The sequence below is a fragment of the Puma concolor genome, chromosome C1 (genome assembly GCF_028749965.1).
Source record: "Puma concolor isolate L17-30 chromosome C1, mPumCon1.1.hap2, whole genome shotgun sequence".
Taxonomy (NCBI): Eukaryota; Metazoa; Chordata; class Mammalia; order Carnivora; family Felidae; genus Puma; species Puma concolor.
Window position 1 is genome coordinate 84,904,051 of NC_141674.1, and position 24,041 is coordinate 84,928,091.

At 39.7% G+C, this 24,041-nt stretch overlaps 1 protein-coding gene and 1 long non-coding RNA gene across 4 annotated transcripts in view; one reads left to right on the forward strand and one right to left on the reverse strand.

The window, feature by feature from the left end:
• PLPPR5 (phospholipid phosphatase related 5) overlaps window positions 1-7,663 on the reverse strand; it is a 125,227-nt gene extending 117,564 nt beyond the window's left edge. The window contains exon 1 of one of the 3 annotated variants that reach the window (XM_086717651.1): window positions 7,202-7,660. In XM_086717651.1, the coding sequence (XP_086573777.1) occupies window positions 7,202-7,438 (237 nt within the window). In that variant the 5' untranslated portion in view covers window positions 7,439-7,660. Of the gene's footprint in view, window positions 1-7,201 lie in introns of all 3 variants that reach the window. The other 2 variants (XM_086717650.1, XM_086717652.1) reach the window with 2 other exon arrangements.
• Window positions 6,753-24,041, forward strand: part of LOC147578195 (uncharacterized) — a 34,213-nt gene continuing 16,924 nt past the window's right edge. Inside the window, exon 1 of the long non-coding RNA XR_015254913.1 lies at window positions 6,753-7,412. This is a non-coding gene — a long non-coding RNA (uncharacterized LOC147578195). The remainder of the gene's footprint in view (window positions 7,413-24,041) is intronic.

Sequence of the window (24,041 nt, forward strand, 5' to 3'; positions counted from 1 at the left end):
AGGACTAAAAACATAACCAGCCTGCTGAGTGACAACTGGCATTCTGAGAAATAGTTTCAATAGTACTGAAAATATAACTCCGTTTCACATATTTTAAAATATCTTCCATCTAAAGGATATTCTTTATGATTTTCCAAAGTCTGTTAAAAGGATCCTCCTAACTATAGGTTAAGATCTCTGAGATCAGAACTTGTCTCTTGCATGAATGGGAATGTTGAGCTGTTCTACTGGTCACTCCATTGATTCTAAAGCCAGTGAAGTTTTGTCTTTGAACATGTTTTTGAACATCCCCTTTTCATATCTGGTTGTACATTAACAAACATATGGATACTGTAAACAGCACATTGATATATAATCTATATGTTTTAACTCACCCCTGCCTTCTGGGAATGCCGCCATTTTATGTTGTGAATCAAATTAGTGGAAAACTGCATGTAGTCAACAGAGCACTGGACTTAAAGTAATAGATTCAGATCCTGGATGTGTCATTTACCAGCTGGAGTAAATTGCCTAAGCTCCCTAGATGTGTTAATGCATATACTTTATGAAAGTGTTAAAGTGAAAAGTAAATGGTTTATCTCATTCATTCAAAAGAAATGATTGAGTATGATGTCATTTTGCTGTGCACTATCAATAAATACTATTAGCATTTATGCTAAAAGAGCAGCTATCAGTTATTGAATGCTTATATTTAATTCTTATAAGGTATCATGTTAAGTATCATTACTTCAATTTCACAGACAAGAAAACGAAGGCTTGAAGCTGTAACTTCACGCATAATATCTGAACTCTTGAAGGTCAGTAATATGCCTTACTCATTATACAAGTTCAAGCAAGAGCATTATACATAGTACATAGTAGGTGCGTTATCACCATTTAAAACTTTTCTAAATAATGTCTTTTTGGGATGATGCAAGTTTAAAAATTAATATGATACAATGCCAACTTAATAGATGGTATCCATATTGCTCCCTGGAAATATTTGTTTTGTAATCATCTCCAGTGACAAACTGGGTATGTAACTCATGTAATCCACTCACATTATGTTTTCCTCATATTGTCTCCAAAGTGTATTCTCACCTATTTGATACTCACAACAGCTGGTAGGAAGAAATGAGTCAACATTTTTCAGATAAGGTAACTGGCTCAGAAAAGCCACAGGATTACCAAGTGATAGGCATAGGCGGGGCAAAGAAGACAGGAAGAGAAAAAGGGAGACAGGGATGGGGAGGAGGAGAGGCAGAAGGAAAAGGGGAAGAGAGAGGAGAAGGAGAAGCAGAGGAAAACTAGCTGGTTTTCAGACCAGCTTCAGCCTTTCCCTCAGCATCACCATCTCTTCATCGGTATGCAAAGTGGAGGAGATCTGTGGAAAAAGGGAGACAAAAAGGAATACAGGGAGGGAGGGAAAATATGAATGAATGAATATGAATGAGAATATCTAAGTGAAGCAAGGTCCTAAGAGATATAAGGAGGAGTTTAACCAGATTCATAAACCCTCAAAGTGTGGATCCACCTTTCAGGGAATCTTGGATATCTCTGATAATCTGATAAAGCTATGGAGCCTCTTACTAGGAAAACGTGTGTGTGTGTTTGTATACAATGTGCATATGTGTATACGTAATATTTATACACAATTTCACTGTGTTCACTGCACCCCAAATCTAGTGGTAGGTCCCATTTAAAAAAAAAATTCCTCAGAAATAAGGCTGCCTCAGCCCTCCACACGCCAGGTCTAGAACTGGAGGGTGGTTTCACCTAAATGCAGATGCCTGCAGCACTGTGTCAGTGCATGCTACACAGATAAGAAAGATGGCTTCAGATCAGAATAACAGAAATATCTCTGAATCCCTTCTGCCACCACCCACCTCTCCACAACATTTCAAGCTTCACAGGAAACAAAACAATCTCCTACACCACACATTGAAACCATTATCTACACTGGAACACAAAGCTTCTGATCAAACCAGAAAAGCTGAAATTGAGGATAAATGATTTGAGAAAATGTTGACTCTTCTAGTATTGAATCACTATGACTCAAAAATCTTTAACGATTTGTTTAACGTGTTAAGGTAAAGAACTAGAGGCACGGGCTTCCATGATTCTGGCACTGTCACCGTGGGACTCCTGGTTGGCACTCCAACCTTTTCACTATCCTTCATAAGCTGAAGGTAAAATTAATGAATGGATTTAAATAAGTTAACACAGGTCTGATACATAATCCCACTAAACATCCTATTTCTCATTTTTAAGTGGATTTAATGACAGTGTTTGTGTTTAAAGAAAGTACTACAATAGTGAGCATTAAACGTATCTAGCACAGTTTCTGGTGCATAGGAGATATTAGCTAGTGTCAGCTTACTTGAAAAAATAGAGGGGTCATCAAAGGTAGGAATCATTACTTGAGGTCAATAACAGAGTTCTGATTTTTGCTATTCTTGCAATTCAGACACCCCAATTTTTGTGGGTGAGTGGACTGAGCTAGGTGGCCTCTGTCCACGTCTAATATTTCATCAGCCCTGGAATCCACTAACAAATGTATTTTGCTAGGTGCCTTAGATTATCTTGATTAATCATCACAACCTGGAGAGGACTAATGGTAGGTGACACGTATTTAGCTGGGCACTACTCTGACATATATGTTAACCCATTTCATACTCTTAATAATCCTATCAGGCCAATACTCATATTATCTCCATTTTACAGTGGAAGAAACTGAAGCCTAGAAAGACTGGCTCAGGTTCAGACAGTAGGAAAGTGGCAGATCTGGGCTTCAAACCCAAACAGTCTGACTCCAGAGTCTGTGATCTTAACCTTTACATGCACTGCCTTCCAAGAGGTAGGCATTTTTATCTCCAGTTTATGAATAAGAAAATTTTGCCCAAGGTCACACATATAGTGAGAGAAATGCAGATAAGAATCTAGACTTGTCTGACATCCATATCCATGCTGCTCCTGCACCAGGCCACAGGCATGAGTTCTAGGAGTAGAAATAGGAGCGAGCACTCAAGGTAAGGTTCACAGGAGAAGAGGTCTATGGGAAAGCTTTAGGCACTCTGATCTAACAAGATGGAGCCCTGGATACAGAATGCCTTTCTGTCATCATGTATCTCGGCCACATTTAGTGATGCGATACCCTTGGGATAGCAGCAGTAGCTATATCCCTCAGAACCTCAGAGTCCAAAGGGAGTTTCCTGAGAATGCAGATATAGGAATCAGAGATACTCCCTAACCCTCAAACCCACCCTGCTCCCTGCTGGATTTTCTCTGCCTTGGTTCTGGCTCTATGAAGAACGCTCTAGCTTTGGTCTCCTTCAAATCACCCGTGTTGCTTAATGATCTAAGGAGCAATAAATAGCTGCTCATGGCCACTGTATCCAAATTTGGGGAGCAGAAACCATTGTCACTACCAGTTATTTCAATCAATGAAAAAAATCAAAGATCACTAATTAAATTTGTATCTATAAATTCCATATGTGGTGCTTTAGCAAATGCTACACAGATCAAACTGAACAGGACATTTTCAAAGAGCTTATACAATATGTCTTTGTAAATGAGCCCAAATTATAGGCATTTTCTGAAAACACAATTAAACTAATATCTCACAACACAAAATAGGCTTGTAGGATAAGAGTTCAAAATTCTTTTTTGGTGTTTTTACTGTCCCCAAAATGTCTTAAAACACCACCCATCAGACAATGTCCCTAGTCCATTCCCAACAGATTGAGAAAAACTTTCAGCCTGCCATTCCAGAACTCACTAATGAGACCCTAGTCTTCCTCTTCAGCCATATAACCTCTGTGTTCCCCACACAACACTCTGAGAAACAAGACAAACCAACTGCTGCTTCAAGAGTACAGCCTGCATTTTCTGCTACCAAGTGGCTGTCCAGGTAGCTGCTTCTGTGATGTCCCAACTCAAACTCCACTCCAGACTCTTCTTCAAGTCACATCTCAAATGCCACCACTTTCTTCATGAAGCCTTTCCCCACCCCTCCAAATAAAAATGATCTTATCTTCTTCTGAACCACCGGAAGTCTTTGTGGCGTGTGTACATGTGTGTGTGTGTGTGTGTACATGTGTGTGTGTGTGTGTGTGTGTGTGTGTACACACTTCTATTATGGTGATTTATACTATGACCTTGGCATATTTACTTGATTTCCCAAATTAGGCTGTAAACTCCTTAGGAGTTTGGTTTATTTTTGAAGTTCTCTTTATAACTTCTACTCTGTCTTGAAACACAGGAATTCAATAAACATTTACTGAATTATCACTTCATTAATAATGCTGATGATTTACTGATCTCTTATCTCTTATGAAGTATCCACTATGGGCCAAAGGATGACATTCATGTATTACATCTAATTTAATATGCACAATCCTGAGACTTGGGAAGTTGAGGCTTAACAAGATTAAACAAAGTTGTTCAAGGTTACACAGCAAGTAGGGTTCCCAACAGTTAACACAGCAACAGGAAGCACTTTGAATCTAAATCCAAATTTGTTAGATCCCAAAACAATACTACATAAAAATGATAAAACTAAAAATACATATTGCTTTTGATTTTTAGATAAACGAATTTAGCAAGTGTGAAACAAAGCCACTGATTGTGGTAGTGAGGAGAGCTACTTTTCAAATTAATCTGAAGAATTAAAAATGATGTTTGAAGGGTAAAAAAATATACAGTATGAAGAAGCTTCATCACTATAGTCCAAGAAATGTAAGAGATGGGGACAGAGACTGTTTGAGGCATTTATTCAGAAGCATGACTTATGAGTAAGTTGAATTTGTATATTATAATAGAAAAGACTCCAGCTGGGGAGTTCAACAAAGTAGGGTTACAATTCTGAGTATGACATTTTTAGCCCTGGTCTTTGGGCAATTAGTTTACCTTTCTAAGCCTCAGTTTTTGCAAATGTTAGGTGACAAGAATAATAATTGCTTTCATAGATAACGCAAATATTAAATGGGTATAAGGTATATAACGCGACAAATCATGGGCATTACTAGTATTATTACTGATAACATCATTTCCATGTAGAGTGACTGTGCCAAGCCAGTATTCTCAAGAGGAATGGAAAGGCAGGACTGCCATTACTATGAGAACGTACTGCTTGGAAAAGCAGAAGGGAAAACAAGGGCCAGCAGCGAAGGTAGCCTCTAAAAGCCAACACTTCCTTCCCTTCAGACTGACCCCCCCAAATTCTTTCCCTTGCAACTAAAGGACTGAACGTCAAAATATGATGGGAATCAAGTGAGATCCTCCCTTTTAAAACCTCTCAATTTTTATTCTCCATGCCTGCCGCATCAGCCCTCTCATCCTCTTTCTGAGAACATGCTCTCTGGAAGCAGTAGAAGTACCATGGCATTTGGTGCCAGTCCCATGGGCATAAAAACACCACACCTCCCATTTTTATTTTCAGCTCCTTCCATTTTATTATCTGATCCTCAGCGTCCTCAAATGTTATTTGGAGAGGAATGCACTGAGGACTAAATGCTATTAGTCCAAAGTAGGCACTCAGTAATGACTAATTCCCTTTCTCCTCCTAGTAGGAAATAATCAACATCTTTGGGCCAATACGTTCTTGTCTCTAACTGACACTTGCCACCAAGGATGGGTGGTCAGGATCTGAAGAGTGCTATCTCATTTAAATAAGACACAGAACAGTAATTACCAAGGGAAGCGTTACAGACATTATTGATTATGGTTGCAACCAAACAAGTGACCTAAAAGTGACAGGCTTTTTTCTTAAAAAAACAAAAACAAAAACAAAAAACCCTGAGCTATTTAGTCACCCAGAAAACATGTGCCTGAAAACCCAACATCTGCAGAAAGCAGAAAGAATCCCTCCAACGACTACATTTTCTTTCTTTTTTCAGTTTTTCAAATGGAAGAGAACACAAACATGAAGCTGGATTTCTAGAAAATTACAACACTAAAACAAAACAAAACGTTTTCTGGTGCAAGTCAACTATCATGGTACCTGTGATAAACGAAGTTACTTTGAAGTTATCAAGAAGTTCCTTGGTGGGATTCCATTATGTGTGTTAGGAACTTCCCATTATTTGGAAAAAATATTAAATCATTTCCCCTAAAATCAAACCAAACATGAATATCCAAACCCAGGATATATCATCGATGTTCTCAACATTCATTGTTAAAATGTACACAGTCAGCCACTAAAATAAAACTTCCTCTTCCCTGTCCTCTTCATTTTCCAATTTCCTGTTTGCTATCTATTGAGAGTTGAAAGAGAGAGAGAGAGAGAGAAGCGGTACCACTGGAAGGAAACCTCCAATACTTTGACAATAACAGAGGAACCATAATGTTTTCTTTAAGAAACACCACCAGTTCTACCAATAACTTTGCACCATATTCACATATGTAAATTATTATGTGGTAATCCTTCTAATAATTATACGTGTGTGTATATGCGTGTATGTCCTTATACACACACACACACACACACACACACAGTCCCAAAACCTCCAAGGCATTCTAAGCAAAGCTATCAGAGATAAGGACTTAAGATGCCCAGAGACTAGACTGGAGCAGCCTTTAAATGAATCTTGTAATTTGGACACAGCTCCTGCTTTTCAGCAAGCACTGCTGCTGGACCGTTCCACTTAGCAGTTTTCAACATTCTTTTTTAGCTATTTGTTCCCTGGTCAGCTTAGTCCCACTGGCACTTTCATGTGAAAGGGAAGGCGGTGGTAAAACGGGAATACGCGCCCAGACTCAGGAAGCAGGAGTCCCCTCCACACCCCAGCAACTGATGCCCTCTCCTCCCCGCCGGCCCGCCGCTGCTCATCTTCCAGGGGCAATCTCAGAGCAGGCGGCCAGCGGAGCAAGGCCACTGAGTGGAGGAAGTAGAAATTCATCCCGAGGGCTCACCTCCTCCCCAGCTCCGACCCCCCACCCATCACCTCCCACGGCCCCCTTCCCTCTCATCCTCCTCCCCGCCACCCAATACTGCAGCCGCAGCAGGGGGTGCGGGGGTGGCAGGTGCGGAGAGGTGCGGGATTCCTTCGCACCCACCCCTGACGCGCCCTAGAAGAATGTCCTCTGGGGAAGGGGCTGCCCACAACTTGGAGGAACTTAGAAGGCAAAGCTGCCGCGCCCCGACCCTCAGCGGGGCCTCCACCCCGAAGGTGAGGGGCGACAGAAGGGAGTCCGACGCCAGGGTGGGCCCCCCAGGGCTTACCACGAGCACGGGGACCCCGGCGGCCAGCGAGTAGAGGAGCACGGGGGGCACGGCGCTGCTGTCCTCCGGGCCCGGGTAGGGCTTGCGGTAGGCGCTGTCGTGGCAGAAGAAGCCCTGCACGTTCACGGTGAACGTGTCGGTGTACTCGAAGTAGTACGCCAGCATCACCGTCCCTGCCATGATCACCATCTGGAAATAGAGCATGCTGCTGGTGAGCGCCGCGGGCAGCAGGGGCATGCACGCCTCCCGGGCCGGGCCGAGCCGAGCGGGCGGCGGACGCGGCGGGCCCCCTCCCGGGTCCGCCGAGGCAGCCACCGGGGGCGCGGCGGCGGGGGCGGCGGGAGGACGAGGCGCGGGAGGAGGGATGGAGTCGCTGGAGGAAGAGGCGGAGGCAGGTCCGGGTTTCCAGGCGCCAGCAGGCTGCAGAGGAGGCGGCTACCCCCAGACGAGCCCCCTCTCCCCTCCCCGCCCCCCGCCCGCCGCAAGCGCCGCCCGCCCGGGCGCGGGGTCGCGCGGGAGGGCGGGGAGTCCCGGGCGCTGGGCAGCGGCCGCAGCGCCCAGCGAGAGACCGTTCGCGATGCAGCAGCGCCGGGTGAAGCCCCCAGGCCCGCCCGGAGGAGGCGGCGTCGGTGGACGGAGCGGCAGAAGTAGGGACAGCGGCACCTGTACCCCTCGGAGGGCGGACGCAGTGGAGCCGGAGAAGCTCCTCGCGGGGGTAAAAACCAAAAAAAAAAAAAAAAAAAAAAAAAAGATGGGGGAGGGGAGGCAGTAGAGAAGGAGCTTCTAGAAACTCCTTTCTGAGGCAGCAGCTGGGCTGTTTAAGAAACCCGCACAACGCCTGGGAAAATGGTGCGTGGACGCGTCTTCGGAGCGCAAACGCCACCGAAGCTCAAAGTGCCGGATGCCGCGCGGCGAGTTTCAGCCGGCGCTCGCTTGGATTCTTTAACCCCGCGCAGGACACACGCCAAGCGGTGGTTTCTAGGCACAATTAGAAAAATGATCTCAGAGCATTTTAGATTCGGAGTTTCTCTGCCTCCCCTCTAGCTTCCTAGGGCTTTGTAATGTAGAAACACAATCATAGTTCGGTAGCTCCCGAAGCATCATCTTTCGTACAACGGCCCTTTCCTCGTTCATGTATTCTCCACTTGCTCATCTTCCCAGTCTCCTTTTATTAGCTGCTTGTGAGAAGAGGCATTGCAGATTCCTGGCACCCAGCGGTGCCTGCCACCAAGGAAGGGAAAAGAGCTATTTACCTCATCTCACTATTCCCTGAGTTCCGGGGAATTGCTGGGATTCCCCACCGGTCAGGTGGAAAGGAGAGGGAGACCCACGCGGGTCCCATCACAGGCGTACGAAGCACACCCATACATGGGCATACACGCGTGTGCATAGCTCTGTAAGTAGCTATGGCACTGCATATATGTAAAGAGCCCATTCCGTGATGCCATGTGGGTCCCTGCGTGCAAGCTTAGGCAGCAAACTTGGGGGTGGGGGTGGAGGTGGGGGAGGATCTTAGCGGAGCCTGACACGGCTCACATCCTCCACTCTAGAGGGCAGGTAAGGAAACATATGTAAGAGACAAGGGAATGGAAATATTCCTAGAGCCCTTTCCGTCTCATTAAAATGTAGATTACCCTAGCAGGTTTCTAGAATATTCATTCATTTTAATGGGTTGTACTTGATGATTTTTAGAGGTGGGTCTTTGTAATAGGAAAAAGCAACATTGGTAGGCTACTAAGGCCATTTAAATTTGGCAAATGATTGGTATTTTGGGGAAGTAATGGCAGCGTGAATTTCTTTAATGTAGGATACCTTATTCTCCACATGTTATTAAACATCCTTTAATAGCTACTTACTGGGTAAAAGACACTGAACAACATGTATAATAAGCAGTTTGGAGCAGTGGGAGGGAATGGTTCCTTAAGTGGACAAGAGTGGCATATCTTATTATGAAAATATAACTACTACAAAGGTACATGATTTAATGCCCCATTCAGAGAATCATTTTAAGACTGTAGGAGTGTTTTAACTACTCCTCTGATTCTAAGTAGGAATCCCCCAAACCTTTCTACTTAATAGAAATTTTGGGAACATGGTACTAATTTTTAAAGGTAGATTATAAGGGTAACTTGGATTAAGGAAAGTGATGTAGATAATTTATCCAAGCCAATGAAAACATACATTATTTTTGAAATTAAAATGCATTGTACTACACTGTTAACATGTATTGAGTGCCTGGTACTGTGAGTGTAACAGAGCAGGGCCCTTGTGTGTCCTGTTCACTGTTCTGTCCCCCCACATGAGGAGTGTATGCCACATTGTAGGTATTCAGTAAATATGTTGAATAAATTAATGAATGTGTTCCTCTAAGAACAATGGTGAAGTATGTTCACATGTAAAATTTATAGTAAGGGTTAGGGAATCCTAATCTCTATGTCCTAAGATAAATAGACTGCTTACTTACATGGCATACTGACATTGAAGGTATAAGGTGAACGTAAGAGCAGCAACTTTGGTACTGCCTCAGTTTAAATCCCAGCTCTGCCACTTACCAGCTCTGGAAACCTGACCAAGATGCTGGACTCTTTTTTTCTGCTTTAGTTTTGCCACTGGTAAAACCGAGATAGTATTAGCACCTACTTTACAAGGTTGGTATGAGGATTAATGATGGTCACTTATGTCTGGCACATAGTGAGCACCTATATCACGTTTAAATTTATAAAATTTGATTCCTAGACATAAACATATCTGGACTACTTTAACTCGGGTCACTCCAACATTTATCACCAGTCACTTCCTTCTGATTTTTGGCTTACAAAATGATTCTGGGTGTATCCATAATTCTGTAGGTGTATATATTTTTCCATAGATTTATGCACATCTGAAAGAGATGCCATCCATCTCAGGAATAAGATATTATTTTCCTTCAGAATCTTCAATATCTCCATCATTTGTCCACATTAGACATAGACAGTCAAATAGTGTTATTGATTGATTTATGGTTGACGATCCAATGCTGAAATTCAGAGTTAATACTGAATCTTAACTCACTTTATAAAGATACCAACATTAAATTCAACTTCCATGAATATTTGAGCAGATTGGTTATTCATAGAAATGATGTGAGGTGGATGAAAGAGCGTGAGCTATGTACCCTTGGGCTGGTTACTTTACTTTCCTGAGTCTGAGCTTTTTCGAGGACAAAGTGAACTAGTCTTTCTTATTTATTTTGACAATTAAGTGAGAATATATAAAGTACCTAGCCAGAAGAAGATACTTGTTTAGTATGATTCTTCACTTTATTTTCTTATAAATTATTTAACCTAATTCTTTTCCAAAATATATCTTTTCAACTTCAAAGAATCCTTGGGAATCCTACCATGTAATCTATCTTTTACAGTTTCTAGATTAACAACAGCACTGCTCATATTTAATCCTTTGGAATCCTTGCCTAAATTCTTAGTTTAACTTAATTCTTAAGCACATCATTGTGTTTTCAAATATATTATAGCAGTCAGTCTTTCTTAAAACATTGTACTGTCCTGCAAATTCTCCCCATCTCAGCCCCTACCAAGGAGGATAATCTAGTAAAAACTGTGGTATTTATAACTTTTATTTTCCAACTTCCAGTGACTCATTATACTTATTTGCATGTCTTAACAACCACTACGATCTTACTGTGTTTCTTCACCCATAAAACATGAACCATGATAAATACTAAGACAAATCTTGTGGGAGTCATTTATCATTTGCAATATCTCTCATCTTTCCACCTCAATACTAATGTTCTAATAAGAACTAGTAAGGTGCTAGACCAGCAGGAAGATGTAGTCCTTGTCTATATGGTTTATAATTTTTCGTCCACAGGCAGAAGACAAATGCACAAAAATTGGGGGTGGACTTTTATGCTGGTAGCAGTGTAAAGACCAACTGAATGAATGGTCTTTGGGAAGCCATGCATTGACTATTTTTGGATAGCTAGATAAATGAACATATTCTTCTTTTACTTTGAAAATCTAAGGGGCTTGCTGGAAGGGAACTGGAAATGTACCTAGGTCCTCAAAATTATTACCAGTTGGGTTCTGTACAATAAATCTGTGACTATCAAGAGAGGCAGACTGAGATTTTCCACTAACATCCAAGGGTTTGGCCCTCATTAGTTCATAGACAGAATGATTTTGCCAAAGATGACTGAGCATTTCCAAGGACAAATGAAGATACAGAATATTAAACATTGGGTTTCCATGTGTTTCAAGTAACTCGGAGGTAAGCTGAGGCATTTTCCTGAACTTTTCTCATTCCGTGGTGCAAAAATAGAAAAAAAAATAACATTACTGTCAATGCATAGCTGAGATGGTGAGGTATGAAGGATTCAGAAGACTTTACATAAGACAGACTAGGGCACCCTCTCCAAAAGAACAAAGTCCTCCTTTTGACAACAACGACAAAATCAGTGACAATAACAACAAGAATGCGCATAATGCTAAACTTGAGCTGGAGATGTTGGAGGAGATTCATGAGCATGAAAAGTTAGATGACTTTGTACTAATGAGGAACTTTAAATATTAACATATAGATTGGTGGAAAGTCTAATGGGAATAGATTTGGAAAGTGGTTTTTTTAAATAGGCCAGGTAATTGCTTTCAGAATAAGTAAAGGCATCTGGCAATTCATTGTAATAGTTATTAAACTACAAAAGGCAATATCTTGACAGATCTTTATTGAACTGGATCCAGAGAAGGAGCAAATACACGAGTTTACTAACTCTCAATTCGATACAGAGGACATCCCAGAAACTTGAATAAGAGATACGATGGAGATGTAAGACTGGTTAACTCAAGAAATGTGCTTAAATGTGTTCATATAAATTCAAAGATACAGCATCCTCAAAGGCAAACTAAAGAAAGCTAAGGACATTTGGGATTGCACCTTGACCTCTTATTATTGACATTATAGTGCACTGCTTCCTCACAGAATAATCCTCAGTGCTTGCTGTAGGAGGTAGCTGCTTTCTCAAGAAAACAGAAGGAAAAAAAAAGCTAGTGTAGTAATTTGTATGTCTGTCTTTGAGGTTCCAACTGTAATGGGATGTTTATCTCAAAGGCCAGAAACTTCTGACCTGGTCAAGAAGTATTTATCTTCAGTTAGACCCCTGAGGTATCTTTAAAGTGCCTTACTCTGTGACTACATCACGGCTGATCCTATTATTCTACATTTCCAGTATTATTTTAAGTTTTCACTTTAAAAACAGTTTTCACAAACCAAGTACATATTTTATTGGAGCACATATTAGGTGTAGTTATATATCACTGAAATCAATGGCATGAAATTGATGGACTAAATTAAAGAGTTAACATCTATGAGACATTAAGGCTGGGAAAGAATAGAAAAATTTAATATGTTACCAACTGAACACTCCTATATTAAAATAAAAAAGTTACTGAGTTAGGAAGAGTTAATTGGAACGTGATGATAATACTATGTGGCCGTGGCAGTCAGCCTATCTGAATCTCAGTTTGCTCATTTGTAAAATTGGGTTAATGAATCTTTACAAAGACATTGAAAGGCTTATATTAATAAAATGCTTTGAAAATATCAAAGCATTGGGCCACTCTGCATTAGAAAGTATATCATAATTAGGAGGAGAAAATGCCTAATCTAAGTGAGAGCTGAATTTTCTCCCCAGTACTGAGTTCCAACTCAAAAAACTCTGATTATTTGCTATCTGTTCTGTTTCCACATCTGTGAATATTGGATTATTTACCATATGTTTTCATCATTTAAAAAAAAAACTCACATTGCTTGATTAAATATAAATCCATGGGTCCATGACATTGGGGGAAGTTTCAAAATATTCAAGTTCCCTGAGAATAACTTTAAACAGTTATTAAGGATAAGGACATAGGCGTATGTCAGTGAAGTGATGGGTAAGCAAGCCCAAGAACTGAGGACTCAACAGAACCGAGCTCATATCTTTGTTCTGTAGATTCATAATTATGGGACCTTGGTGAAGTCATTTTAGTTCTTAGTTTCTGTAATACCCTAAAATGAGGATAATGCTGCCTACTTCACCAAGTTGTAGCACAGAGCCTGGGCCATTCATGACAATAAATGATCATTATAGTTATTATTACTCTTCTGGTATAATTAATCCTGCCACTGCTGGATCAGCAAAACTTTCATTGCGTAAGATTTTGCTGTGTAAGATTTTGCTGAACTGTCTATGTAACATCATGTTACTTGAAGACACCTGAAAGTCCTTACTTGTGCTGTGATAAATGAGGACTTTCCTAAATGAAATCACAAATTGTGCTAACACTGGAGTTTCTTTAGAGGTGTTATGGAAAATGTGGGGCAAACTATGCTGGTGACAGCTGCAGGTCCTTTGTCAAAGGTACAGATTGTGAATGGTAATAAGCATTTGTTTAGTTGTCCTTCAGTGTACTGGATAATGATTGAAACAAAGATACGGTGAAACAAAAACGGTTCCTTACATTCATATGTGGACCATAATCAATTATTAATTTAGAATCAGACAATTTTTAGAATGCTATTTTAGTGAGGGCACGAAAACTTCTGGCTTAATGAATTTCTGGTATAAATTTAGTCATACTTGATTGGATGGATTATTAAATTACTGGATTGTTTTCACCTTATGGGTTTACAAAATAAGCTAGTAAAATAAAGTTTTGGTCAAGGAAAGAAAAGAAAAGAAAGACAAAGAACTTTTTTATAAGATCTTAATTGCTGCAATGGAAGATAGTAAGTAACAGAAAGCATTACCTCTAAAATATAAGTATTATATGTTGTAACACCTTGAAAGAAAGTTGGGGGAAGTTTTTGGAAGGGAAACATATCACTGTGCATGTTGTTATGTGTACTCTTCTGATTATCACTTTTTGTTATTAAATCAGGCCTTGATTAATCATATTTTATTACATCAACCTTATCCTTATTATAAGCAATGCTTCAAATGTAATGATGTCTTCAATTTAATGTAATGGGTAAGAATAAAATATTTTAGTTTGTTTTCCACTCACTGATGGCTTCCTTTAATATTCTTCTGGCTCATGTGGATCTCTAATAAAAATAGAAGAACATGAATAGTAAAATCTTAATTAACTTCATAAAATTCTCATAAAATAGGGTATCTTGGGGGAACTACTGCTTTTATTAATAGAAACCCTTCACATTTTTTGGAGGAACTCTTTTTTTTCCAGTTTCACTGAGAAGTAATTGATGTACATCACCGTTTAAGGTATACAGCATTGTGGTTTGATTTATGTATATTGTGAAGTGATACCACAATAGATTGAGTTAATATCCATCTTCTCATATACAATGAAAAGAAAAGAAGAAAAAATTTTCTCCTTGTGATGAGAACTCTTGAGATTTACTCTCCTAATTTTCCTATGTATCATGCAGTTGTGCGTTTCGTTCCCATTACTTATTTGTCTTCTAACTAGTTCGTGCCTTTCAACCGCCTTCTTCAATTCCCTCTCCCCAAACCCTCCACCCCTGGTAACCAGAAGTCTGATCTCTTCCTCTATGAGCTTGTTTTTTTGTTGTTGTTTTTGTTTGTTTGCTTGCTCTTAGATTCCACATGTAAGTGAAATCATACAGTATTTGTCTTTCTCTGATTTATTTTGTTTAGCATAATGTCTTCAAGGTCCATCCATTTTTTTTATGGCTGAATAATATTCTATTATGATGAATATTCATTCATCAGTGGCTACTGAGGTTGTGTCCATGTCTTGGCTATTGTAATAATGCTGCTATGAACATGGGGGTACAATATCTTTTCAAGTTAGGTTTTTCATTTCCTTTGGATATAATCTCAGAAGTGGAATCGCTGGATCATATGGTTGTTCGACTTTTACATTTTTGAGGACCCTCCTTACTAGTTTCCACAGTGGCTGCACCAATTTGTAATCCCACCAACAGTGCACAAGGATTGCATTTTCTTTACATCCACAAACTAGCATTTGTTATCTCTAGTCTTTTTGTTGATGACCATTCTAATAGGCATGAGGTCATAGCTCATTGTGGTTTTAATCTGCATTTACCTAATGACGTGCAATGTCGAACATTTTTTTTCATGTACCTGTTAGCCTTCTTCTTTGGAGAAATGTCTGTTGAGGTACTTTGCCCATTTTTAATTGGATTATTTGGCTTTTTGAGTTCTTTGCATATTTTAAATATTAATGCCTTATCAGATATATGGTTTACAAATACTTTTTTCCAATTCCGTAGGTTGTCTTCTCACTTTGTTGGTGGTTTCTTTTGCTGTGAAGAAGCTTTTTAGTTTGATGTAGTCTTGTTTGTTTATTTTTGATTTTGTTGTTTGTGCCTGAAGTATCATGTTAAAAAATTCATTCCCAAGGAACATACTAAGGAGGTTTATTTCTAACTTTTTTTCCTAGGAATTTTATGGTTTCAGATCTTACATTTAAATCTTTAATTCATTTGAGTTCATTTTTGCAATGGGTAGATATGGGTTCAGTTTCATTCTTTTACATGTGAATATTCCATTTCTCAGTACCATTTATTGAAAATACTGCCTTTTCTCCATTGGTCTGTTTTTATGTCAGTACCATACTGTTTTCATGACTATATCTTTATAGTCTATTTACATTTCTTTGATTGTTCACAATTCAACTATAATGTGTCTCAATATTGTCTTATTCAGGTTCAACCTATTTGGGGTTCTTTGGGCCTCATAGATCTAAATGTGCATTTCTCTCCCTGGGTTTGGTACGTTTTCAGCCATTATTGCTTTAAATATACTTTCTGTCCCTTTCTCTTTCTCTTATCCTTCTGGAATTTTCATGATGTGAATGTTGGTTCTTTTCATTGTGCCCTATAATCCATAGCTGTCTTCACTCTTTTTCTCTCTTTTTGCTCTTCTGGGTAATTTTCAATATCCTGTTCTCCAGGTTGTAATTCTTCTGCATGGTTGAGTCTACTTTTGAAATTCTACTGACTTTTTCATTGCAGTTATTTATTTTGCAACTCTAAAATTTCTGTTTGACTTTTTTTTTTTTTTGATGGTTGCTTTTCCCTTTTCAAACTTTTCATTTTGTTCATGCATTTTCCTAATTTTGTTTGGTTGTCTGTGTTTTCTTATTCACTAAACTTTCTTAAAGAATTATTCTGAATTCTTTGACAGTTTATAGATCTCCATTTCTTGGAGCAGTTAGTGGAGCTTTATCAGTTTCCCTTGATGTTGTCATATTTACTTGATTTTTTGTGATCCTTGATTCCTTATGTTGGTATCTGTACATTTGAGGAATTGGAACCCTCTCCCAGACTTTACAGGTTTGCTTTGGCAGAGACAGTTCTTCACCAGTCAGCTCAGTTGGGTTTCTGGGTGTCTCCTGGTAATGTCTTTGGGCAGGTGGAGGCTGCTATTATGGTCTGTTTTGGGGTGAGGCAAAAGTTTGAGTCTGAAGATGGGAATGAGGGTGTTGTGCCACTGGCTGAGAATAGTTGGATAAGACTGCTGGCTGGATCTCTACCCAAGAGAAGTTTAGGCTGGGCTCTACATTTTCCTGCATTCTCTGTTCAGGCTTACTAGATATCTGGGATTGGATACTATTTTCAGTAGTAGATGGGGCTGTGAATTAGCTTCCCTGCATTGGCAGGTCAGCAGGATACAACCCAAAGTCTGCAAAGCTCATTGTCTGGGGACATGAATCAGGCCAGAGTGGGCACTGAATTCCATGGTCAGCTGAGGCCATTGGTTTTGCTCTGTGTAAGGGGGAAGCCAGGGACTGTCCTCTCTGTTCAAGTGACACTCTGTGTAGGCCTGTAGAGTAGGCAATACAGCTTCCTGTGTGCTCTGGTTAGGTTCCCTGGTTGGATAGGCTGAATGCTGTACTCAGCATTGAGTGGGGCTACAAATTAGATTCCCTGTGCAGGTGCAGTAGTAGAAGCAGCTGTAAAGCCAGTAAAGCTCTTTGTTGTCTCAACTCGAGCTGACTGGCACCCCAGGTTCCCTTACTGACCAGGCTACTGGCTTTGCTCAGTGGACTATCATCTCTGCGTGCCTGCCTCTTGGCTTGAGTGCCCCTGGGTCACACAGTTTCCAGTAGTTGTCTCCAGCCTTTCTGGTCAGGTGAGGTGAAATATAATTCCCCACAGTGTCTCCACAGGTGGAGCTGTGTTGTAGTTCTCTTGCCTGGGAGAGGGAGGAGCCATTCCACTCTGCTCTCGGTTTCCCAAACTGGCTGTCTGGTTTGCAAAGGGCCCTGAGCTGTCCTCAGCCTCCACTATGAATTAACTCCCCAGCCTGTGCATAGCATGGGGGTACTCCATGCCCAGTAGTGGCTTTTCTTGAAATGTGCTTTCGTTTTATTGAAACAACAAAACTATTTATTAAGCAACTACTCTATGCTAGAAGCAAGGGGAAGTGTTTTACTCTCATACCTCTGAACCTCACAACTACCCCTCATTTACTGGTGAGGTGTGGTAGCACCAGTCGTAGTTTGCCTAAAAAGTAGTGTGCAGATACTACCACTAGAACTATTCCACCTAATTGAGGCTTTCAGGGTGTGTGGGGTCCAATTTGAATAAGTCAGGTTTTTATTAATCAAGATAACTATTTGTAATTCTACAATAGCAATTTAAAATGGAAGCTGCTCTGTACTCTGTAGTGGCACAGAGTTTTCACTTTGGTGGTTAGTGGACCTGGAAATGAGACCATACGCTTCAGGAGTATATGCCCATAGATCCCTTTAACATTTGACGATCCAGTTTAGCTACTAAACTAGGAGTGGAAGATTCAGGGAGGATTGGGGATTGGTGCTTGTATCAGTCTGCTTGGGCTGCCATAACAAAATACCATAGACTTCGATAGCTTCAACAACAGAAATTTGTATTTTTACACTTCTGGAGGCTAGAAGTCTGAATCAAGGTGCCACCACAGTTGGGTTTGGGTAAGACCTCTCTTTCTGGTTTGTAGACAGTGCCTTCTCACTGTGGTCTTACATGGTCTTTCCTCTGTGCTTGCACAGAGAGAGAGAACTCTGGTGTCTCTTCCTCTCCTTATGAGAACAACTATCCAATCAGATTAGGGTCCCACCCTTATGACCTCATTTAACCTTAGTTATCTCCCTTAAGGTCCTATCTCCAAATAGAGTCACATTGAAGGCTAGAGCTTCAACATACGAATTTTGGAGGGGCATAATGCAGTCCAGAGCAGACTCCTGTTGCTCTCCCAATTCAATACATTGGAATGTTTTATTAGTTTGAACCATATGAACTTGCCATTTCTACAGATGCCAACTAATTGATTATTGGCAACTTCAAATGGATTAACCTATACAAGGTCAATACAAATATGTTTGATTGTTGAACTATCCAGATGATTATCCCATAAATTATCACATTAAGAAATAATAAGTTACATTTACTCATTTTTAATGATATCCATGCCCTCCCAATCTGATAGATTTCCAGTTGAACTCTTTAAAAGTTAAGTTTGAGACCAAGTGTATTTTTATTACCTCATTGTAAAAGTCAGAAAGCATGAGTTAAAATGACATCAATGGCACATAACTTTAACGACTTACTTGGCAGTACAACTGTACTAAAACTGAAGGACAGTCTTACTCAGTTGTGCAGCCAGAAGTACAAAATGAATAAACATTAGGGAGTTTGGGCTAAGCACACATATATTTTTTGTCTTTGGGTCAGAAATTTAATTGCTTCTTCTTGCTCATATAGATTAGGATGCTGAATGCTATGCTCCAGGAATTGCAACAAATCAATTACTGACAAGTAATGGAGTCCAGTATCAAGTGAGATAAGGATGCTTAGGAATCATTTTCGTCAGAAGGCTTACCAGTGCTGTCTGAATCACCCAAGCCTTCTTTGTGTTTAAGTATTGCCTCCTTCTCTCCAGCTGGCTATGACTGCATACAAGGACCAGAGAAAATAATGCATCTATCATATATCATCCTCAGATTACATGGACCCCCAGTTCTGTCAGTGTTGCTCAAAACAAGTTTCCCAAATTCCTTGCCTGTAGACACTTGCCCCATAAGATAACCTTGTACTGGAAAAGCATTAAGTTTGTGTTTTCACTTATTTAGAAACATATTTATTAAGAATTTACACTCTACAAGATCTGACCTAGGAATAGCAGAACAGAGTATCTCCCATCTGCTCATAAAACAGATGATAAGAAAGTCAGTGTTACAAGTTCCCACACCTGAAAACCAGGAGAATAAAAATTTCTAAAAATATATACTGTCCTACCTTAATGTGGTTGAAGATGGGAGGGAAAACAGACATGATTTATGATTATTATTTTGCTAAACACTTTTCATGCTTTAATCTTATTTATTTCTAGAACCTTGTAAAATAAGTATCATTCCCCCCTGCCTTTGCCAAATCTCAATCTCAGAGAGGGTTTCCCACTTTCCCATGATTAATAAGTAGCAGAACTGATGTTTGAATCTAGATCTGGCTGGATTGCATCATATTGACATATGCTGTGTCAATTCTTCAAATGCCATTTATCTTTAATATAAATATATTAAAATATATATTTGAGGGGCACCTGGGTGGCTCAGTCGGTTGGGCGTCCGACTTCGGCTCAGGTCATGATCTCACGGTTCGTGGGTTCGAGCCCCGCATCGGGCTCTGTGCTGACAGCTCAGAGCCTGGAGCCTGTTTCAGATTCTGTGTCTCCCTCTCTCTCTGACCCTCCCCCATTCATGCTCTGTCTCTCTCTGTCTCAAAAATAAATAAACATTAAAAAAAAATATATATATATATATATATATTTGAATAGATAAACAAGATGTGGTATATCCGTATTAAAGTATACTACCCAACCATAAAAAGGAATAAAACTCCATAACTTGGATGAATCTTAGAGGCATTATGCTGAGTGACAGAAGCCAGTCTCAAAAGGTTACATACTATGCAATTCTATTTACATGTCATTCTTGGAAAGACACACCTACAGTGATGGAGAACAGATCAATGGTTGCCAGAGACTAGGAGTGGGTGTGTGGTATGATATAAAGGAGTAGCACTAAGGAGTTCTTTGGGGTGGTGGACCTGTTCTGCATCCCAATTTTGGCAATAATCTGAACTACACACGTGATGTAATTCATAGAACTATACACTAAGACCTCAAAAATGATTGAAAAGGAAATACTCGAAGGGTGAAAAATGGCAGATATTTTTCTAATAAGACTTCTGGGTTTTTTTTTTTATAGTTTTATTCTTACACATAAAGGTGGCATGTTTTATGACAGTTTGTAATCCCATCGAGAAAAGTATATATTCTGACTTATCTGTATCTCAAAGACAATAAAATGTGATGCTTAGGAATGATGGAGACTGATATGTACTTGCAAGTTTCTCGGAGTTGGTATATATGTTTTATATCTGAAGGAATAATGTGAGCATTTCAGGTAAGAATTCAGTGCATTAAGGGGTGCCTTGGTGGCTCAGTTGGTTAAGTGTCTGACTTCAGATCAGGTCGTGATTTCGTGGTTCATGGGTTTGAGCCCCTTGTCAGGCTCTGTGCTGACAGCTCAGAACATGGAGCCTGCCTCAAATTCTGTGTCTCCCTCTCTCTCTGCCCCTCCCCCTGCTCTCACTCTCTCTCTCTCTCTCTCTCTCTCTCTCTCTCTCTCTCTGAAAAATAAATAAACATTAAAAAAATTAGAATTCAGTGTATTGAGAGGAACATCCCATCCAATAGAGGAGTGAGGGGGATAATGTAGATAAATCTTTCTGCCAGAGCCATTTCCCACAATAGTTGGTGGCAGAAATAGGCACCCTATCCCAGTGATTAGAGGAAAGCACACTGATTCTCATGGAGAACTAGAGAACTATGAAAGAGACATTGGAAAAAACACAGTTGTGCCAGTTAAGCCTAGCAAATGGAGTTTGGGAAGAGGCTGGAGCTGGTGGAAGGAGAGAGTACCAGGCCTTCACCTGGTCACATCAGGTAACAGGTCATCCTCTGACCATATCCACTGACAACATCCCCTTGCTATACCTAAAACTTATAGCTTCGTCAGGATTGGCTTAGGAACTTGCATCCTTGAAGGTTAGGGAGGCTGCAGAGGGTGAGCTGGCCCTTTAAGCAGTTCTGCTGTAGCTTCAAAAGGTTACCGTGCTTTCCCAAGACTTCGGGCATGTTATTAAATGAGTTAATGTATGTGAAAAGAGTACTATAAATTGTAGGGTACCACAGAAGCACTAGTTATTATTAACCTTGAGGCGGGGAGACTGACTCAATGGAATATATTAAACTAGAGGATTAATCTGTAAGGTAACCAAAATACCAAATGATCGGTCTTCCAAATTTTTAAACATGCACTTCAGGTAGACATAATCCATATGTGCCCGCACATTGTGCACATATTCATACTGCACATTAATAAACACATATAAATGAGCTGAAAATTGTGAATTACTCAGTAAAACCACAGCAGCCCATCTTGATAAGATTACCCCTTCAGAAAAATCCATTAAAATGCAAATATGTTAAATAAATCAAATTTGGGGGGTCAAATTTTCTAGGGAAGTACAATCTGTTAGCAATATTGCATCTCTATGGAATTTCCATCTGAATTGTACTAATGATGTGCAGACTGAGAGTGCAGTGAAAGAAAAATTTCCAAGACTATGGGCTTCAGCTCTAGCAGATGTTGTATGTTCTAATAACTAAATCAAAATGAGATGGATAAAAACCATTGCACACACTTTACATATATTTTCTAAAAGAGAGATACTCTATAATGAGCAATTCAGAGAGGAAATAAGGAAGTATACACTATCTTAAAATGACATAATTCACATATATCAAAATATTAAATATATTTACAACATTACGCCAATCTCTTTTATAGGCATACTGGGTACAGGCTTGAATTCTGTAACAATGAACTTCCTAGGCAGAGCTCCTTTCTACCCAAGTGATTCAGAAGGGAGAGTGAGAATGTCATATTTGATGCATCTACGGCCCCCAAGCTTCTCTAATGAAAACTAGGATTCAGACTAAGATAGTAAATAGCTGTTGGTTTTATCATCATTGTCTTGTTCTGCCCAATGTTTCATCATATTCCTTTGAAGTCATTCAAGTAGGACTGCTCAAAGCCACTGTCTGAGGTAACCTAGTGCAGAGGAAGTCTGCCAGACTCAAAACATTGTGGTTGTGTGTGTGTGTGTATGTGTGTGTGTGTGTCTTCTTTTATACACTTCAGAGCACTTGCATCCCTGACCATATTCTGTGACTCCATCCTTCTTTACTCTGACATAGTTCCCAAACTTTGCTACACACCGGAATCCCTAGAAGGCTTTTACAACTGTTGCTGTCCAGGTCATACCCCATACTGGTTAGATCAAGATAGGAGCCAGGCAGTAGTGTTTTTTGTTTTGTTTTGTTTAATAATCCTTAGGCAATCCCAATGTGTAGCAAAATTTGAGAACCACTACTTTATGGCCGATCTGACATAAGGCATAGTACTTGATACTCTATGTATATTTGACACTCCGTGTATATTTGTAGAGTAAATGAAAGAATCTAGCCTCAGATCAAAAAATCTTCCACTTACTGGGGTTCAGTTGCACCTTTTTTTTTACAGTCATTTCCCTAATACTCCCTCAAATAACAAAGAGACAAGTGACACATCTCATATTTACAAATATCCAAATCAAAACAACAACATACTGGGATGTTTGTTTTTTTTTAAACATTGAATTACAAATGACATATGCAATGATAAAAACCCATGCTAGTGAGAATGTGTTGTGAACATTCTCGTACTACTTTGTAGTACAGCCTTATTGGAAGCCTTTTAGCTAAGATGCAACAACAACAACAAATGGATCCTTGGTTACATATTTTTAAATCTATCCCAGGAAAATAAGTGGAACTTAAGAATAGAAATAATGGTTTGCCACGTTATTTAAAACATGATGAAATGGAAGTATTTAAATCTCTAGCAACAGGGCATTTTTGAGTGAATTATGAAATAGCAACTCAATAGCATAAAAATGTTACCGAATAATTTTTAAGAATATTGAAATTATTTTATTAGAACTAGACTCAGATTCTCTTATGATGCTCCACTTTTTCTCTACTTCTAAATCTTTCTTTAGAAAAAAATCACTTAATAATGGAAAAACAAAGCATAACAAAATATCACTGGGAAGGCTATAATCGAGGTCTAAATGAACACATCAAACCAAGATGATGATACCTAAAATGAAAAATGAATCATGTCCCATGAAGGAAATTGCCTATGCAATGCTCATTCTTATTTAACTGTCACAACTACACGAATACTGTCAGTTTAGTATGAGTGAACTCATAACTCATGGTCCAGTGTAGCTAGCAATCATTTTACAGAGGAGGTAGAATTTCACTGGAACCTTGATTATTTTTGGAATTTTGTAAGAGGAAAAATTTTAACAAGAGTTTCAAAATCTTAAAGAACATTTCTTTCACAAATAGGGGGCAAGAGCAAGGCTGGTGTGTTTTGGAGGCAGGTGGAAAATCAGCTTATCTAGAAGGGAGGGTCAGTCTTGGGGAGAAGTGGGAAACTATTTTGGACAGGGAGATCGAACCCAGATGGTAACAAGCCTTAGAAAAAAGCATATCTAACAGTCTGAGCTTTATGTTAAAAACAATGGGGGAATATCTATACCATTTTATTAAGAAGGAGACAAATTTCAAACCACACAAAGTGAGGATTATTTGAACATTGGTTTGGTTAATAATTCACACAGTAGGGGAATGGGAGACACACAAATGATCACTTGAGAAGCAAAGGTAATGATCCAAAATATAAGAATATAAGAGTGATCT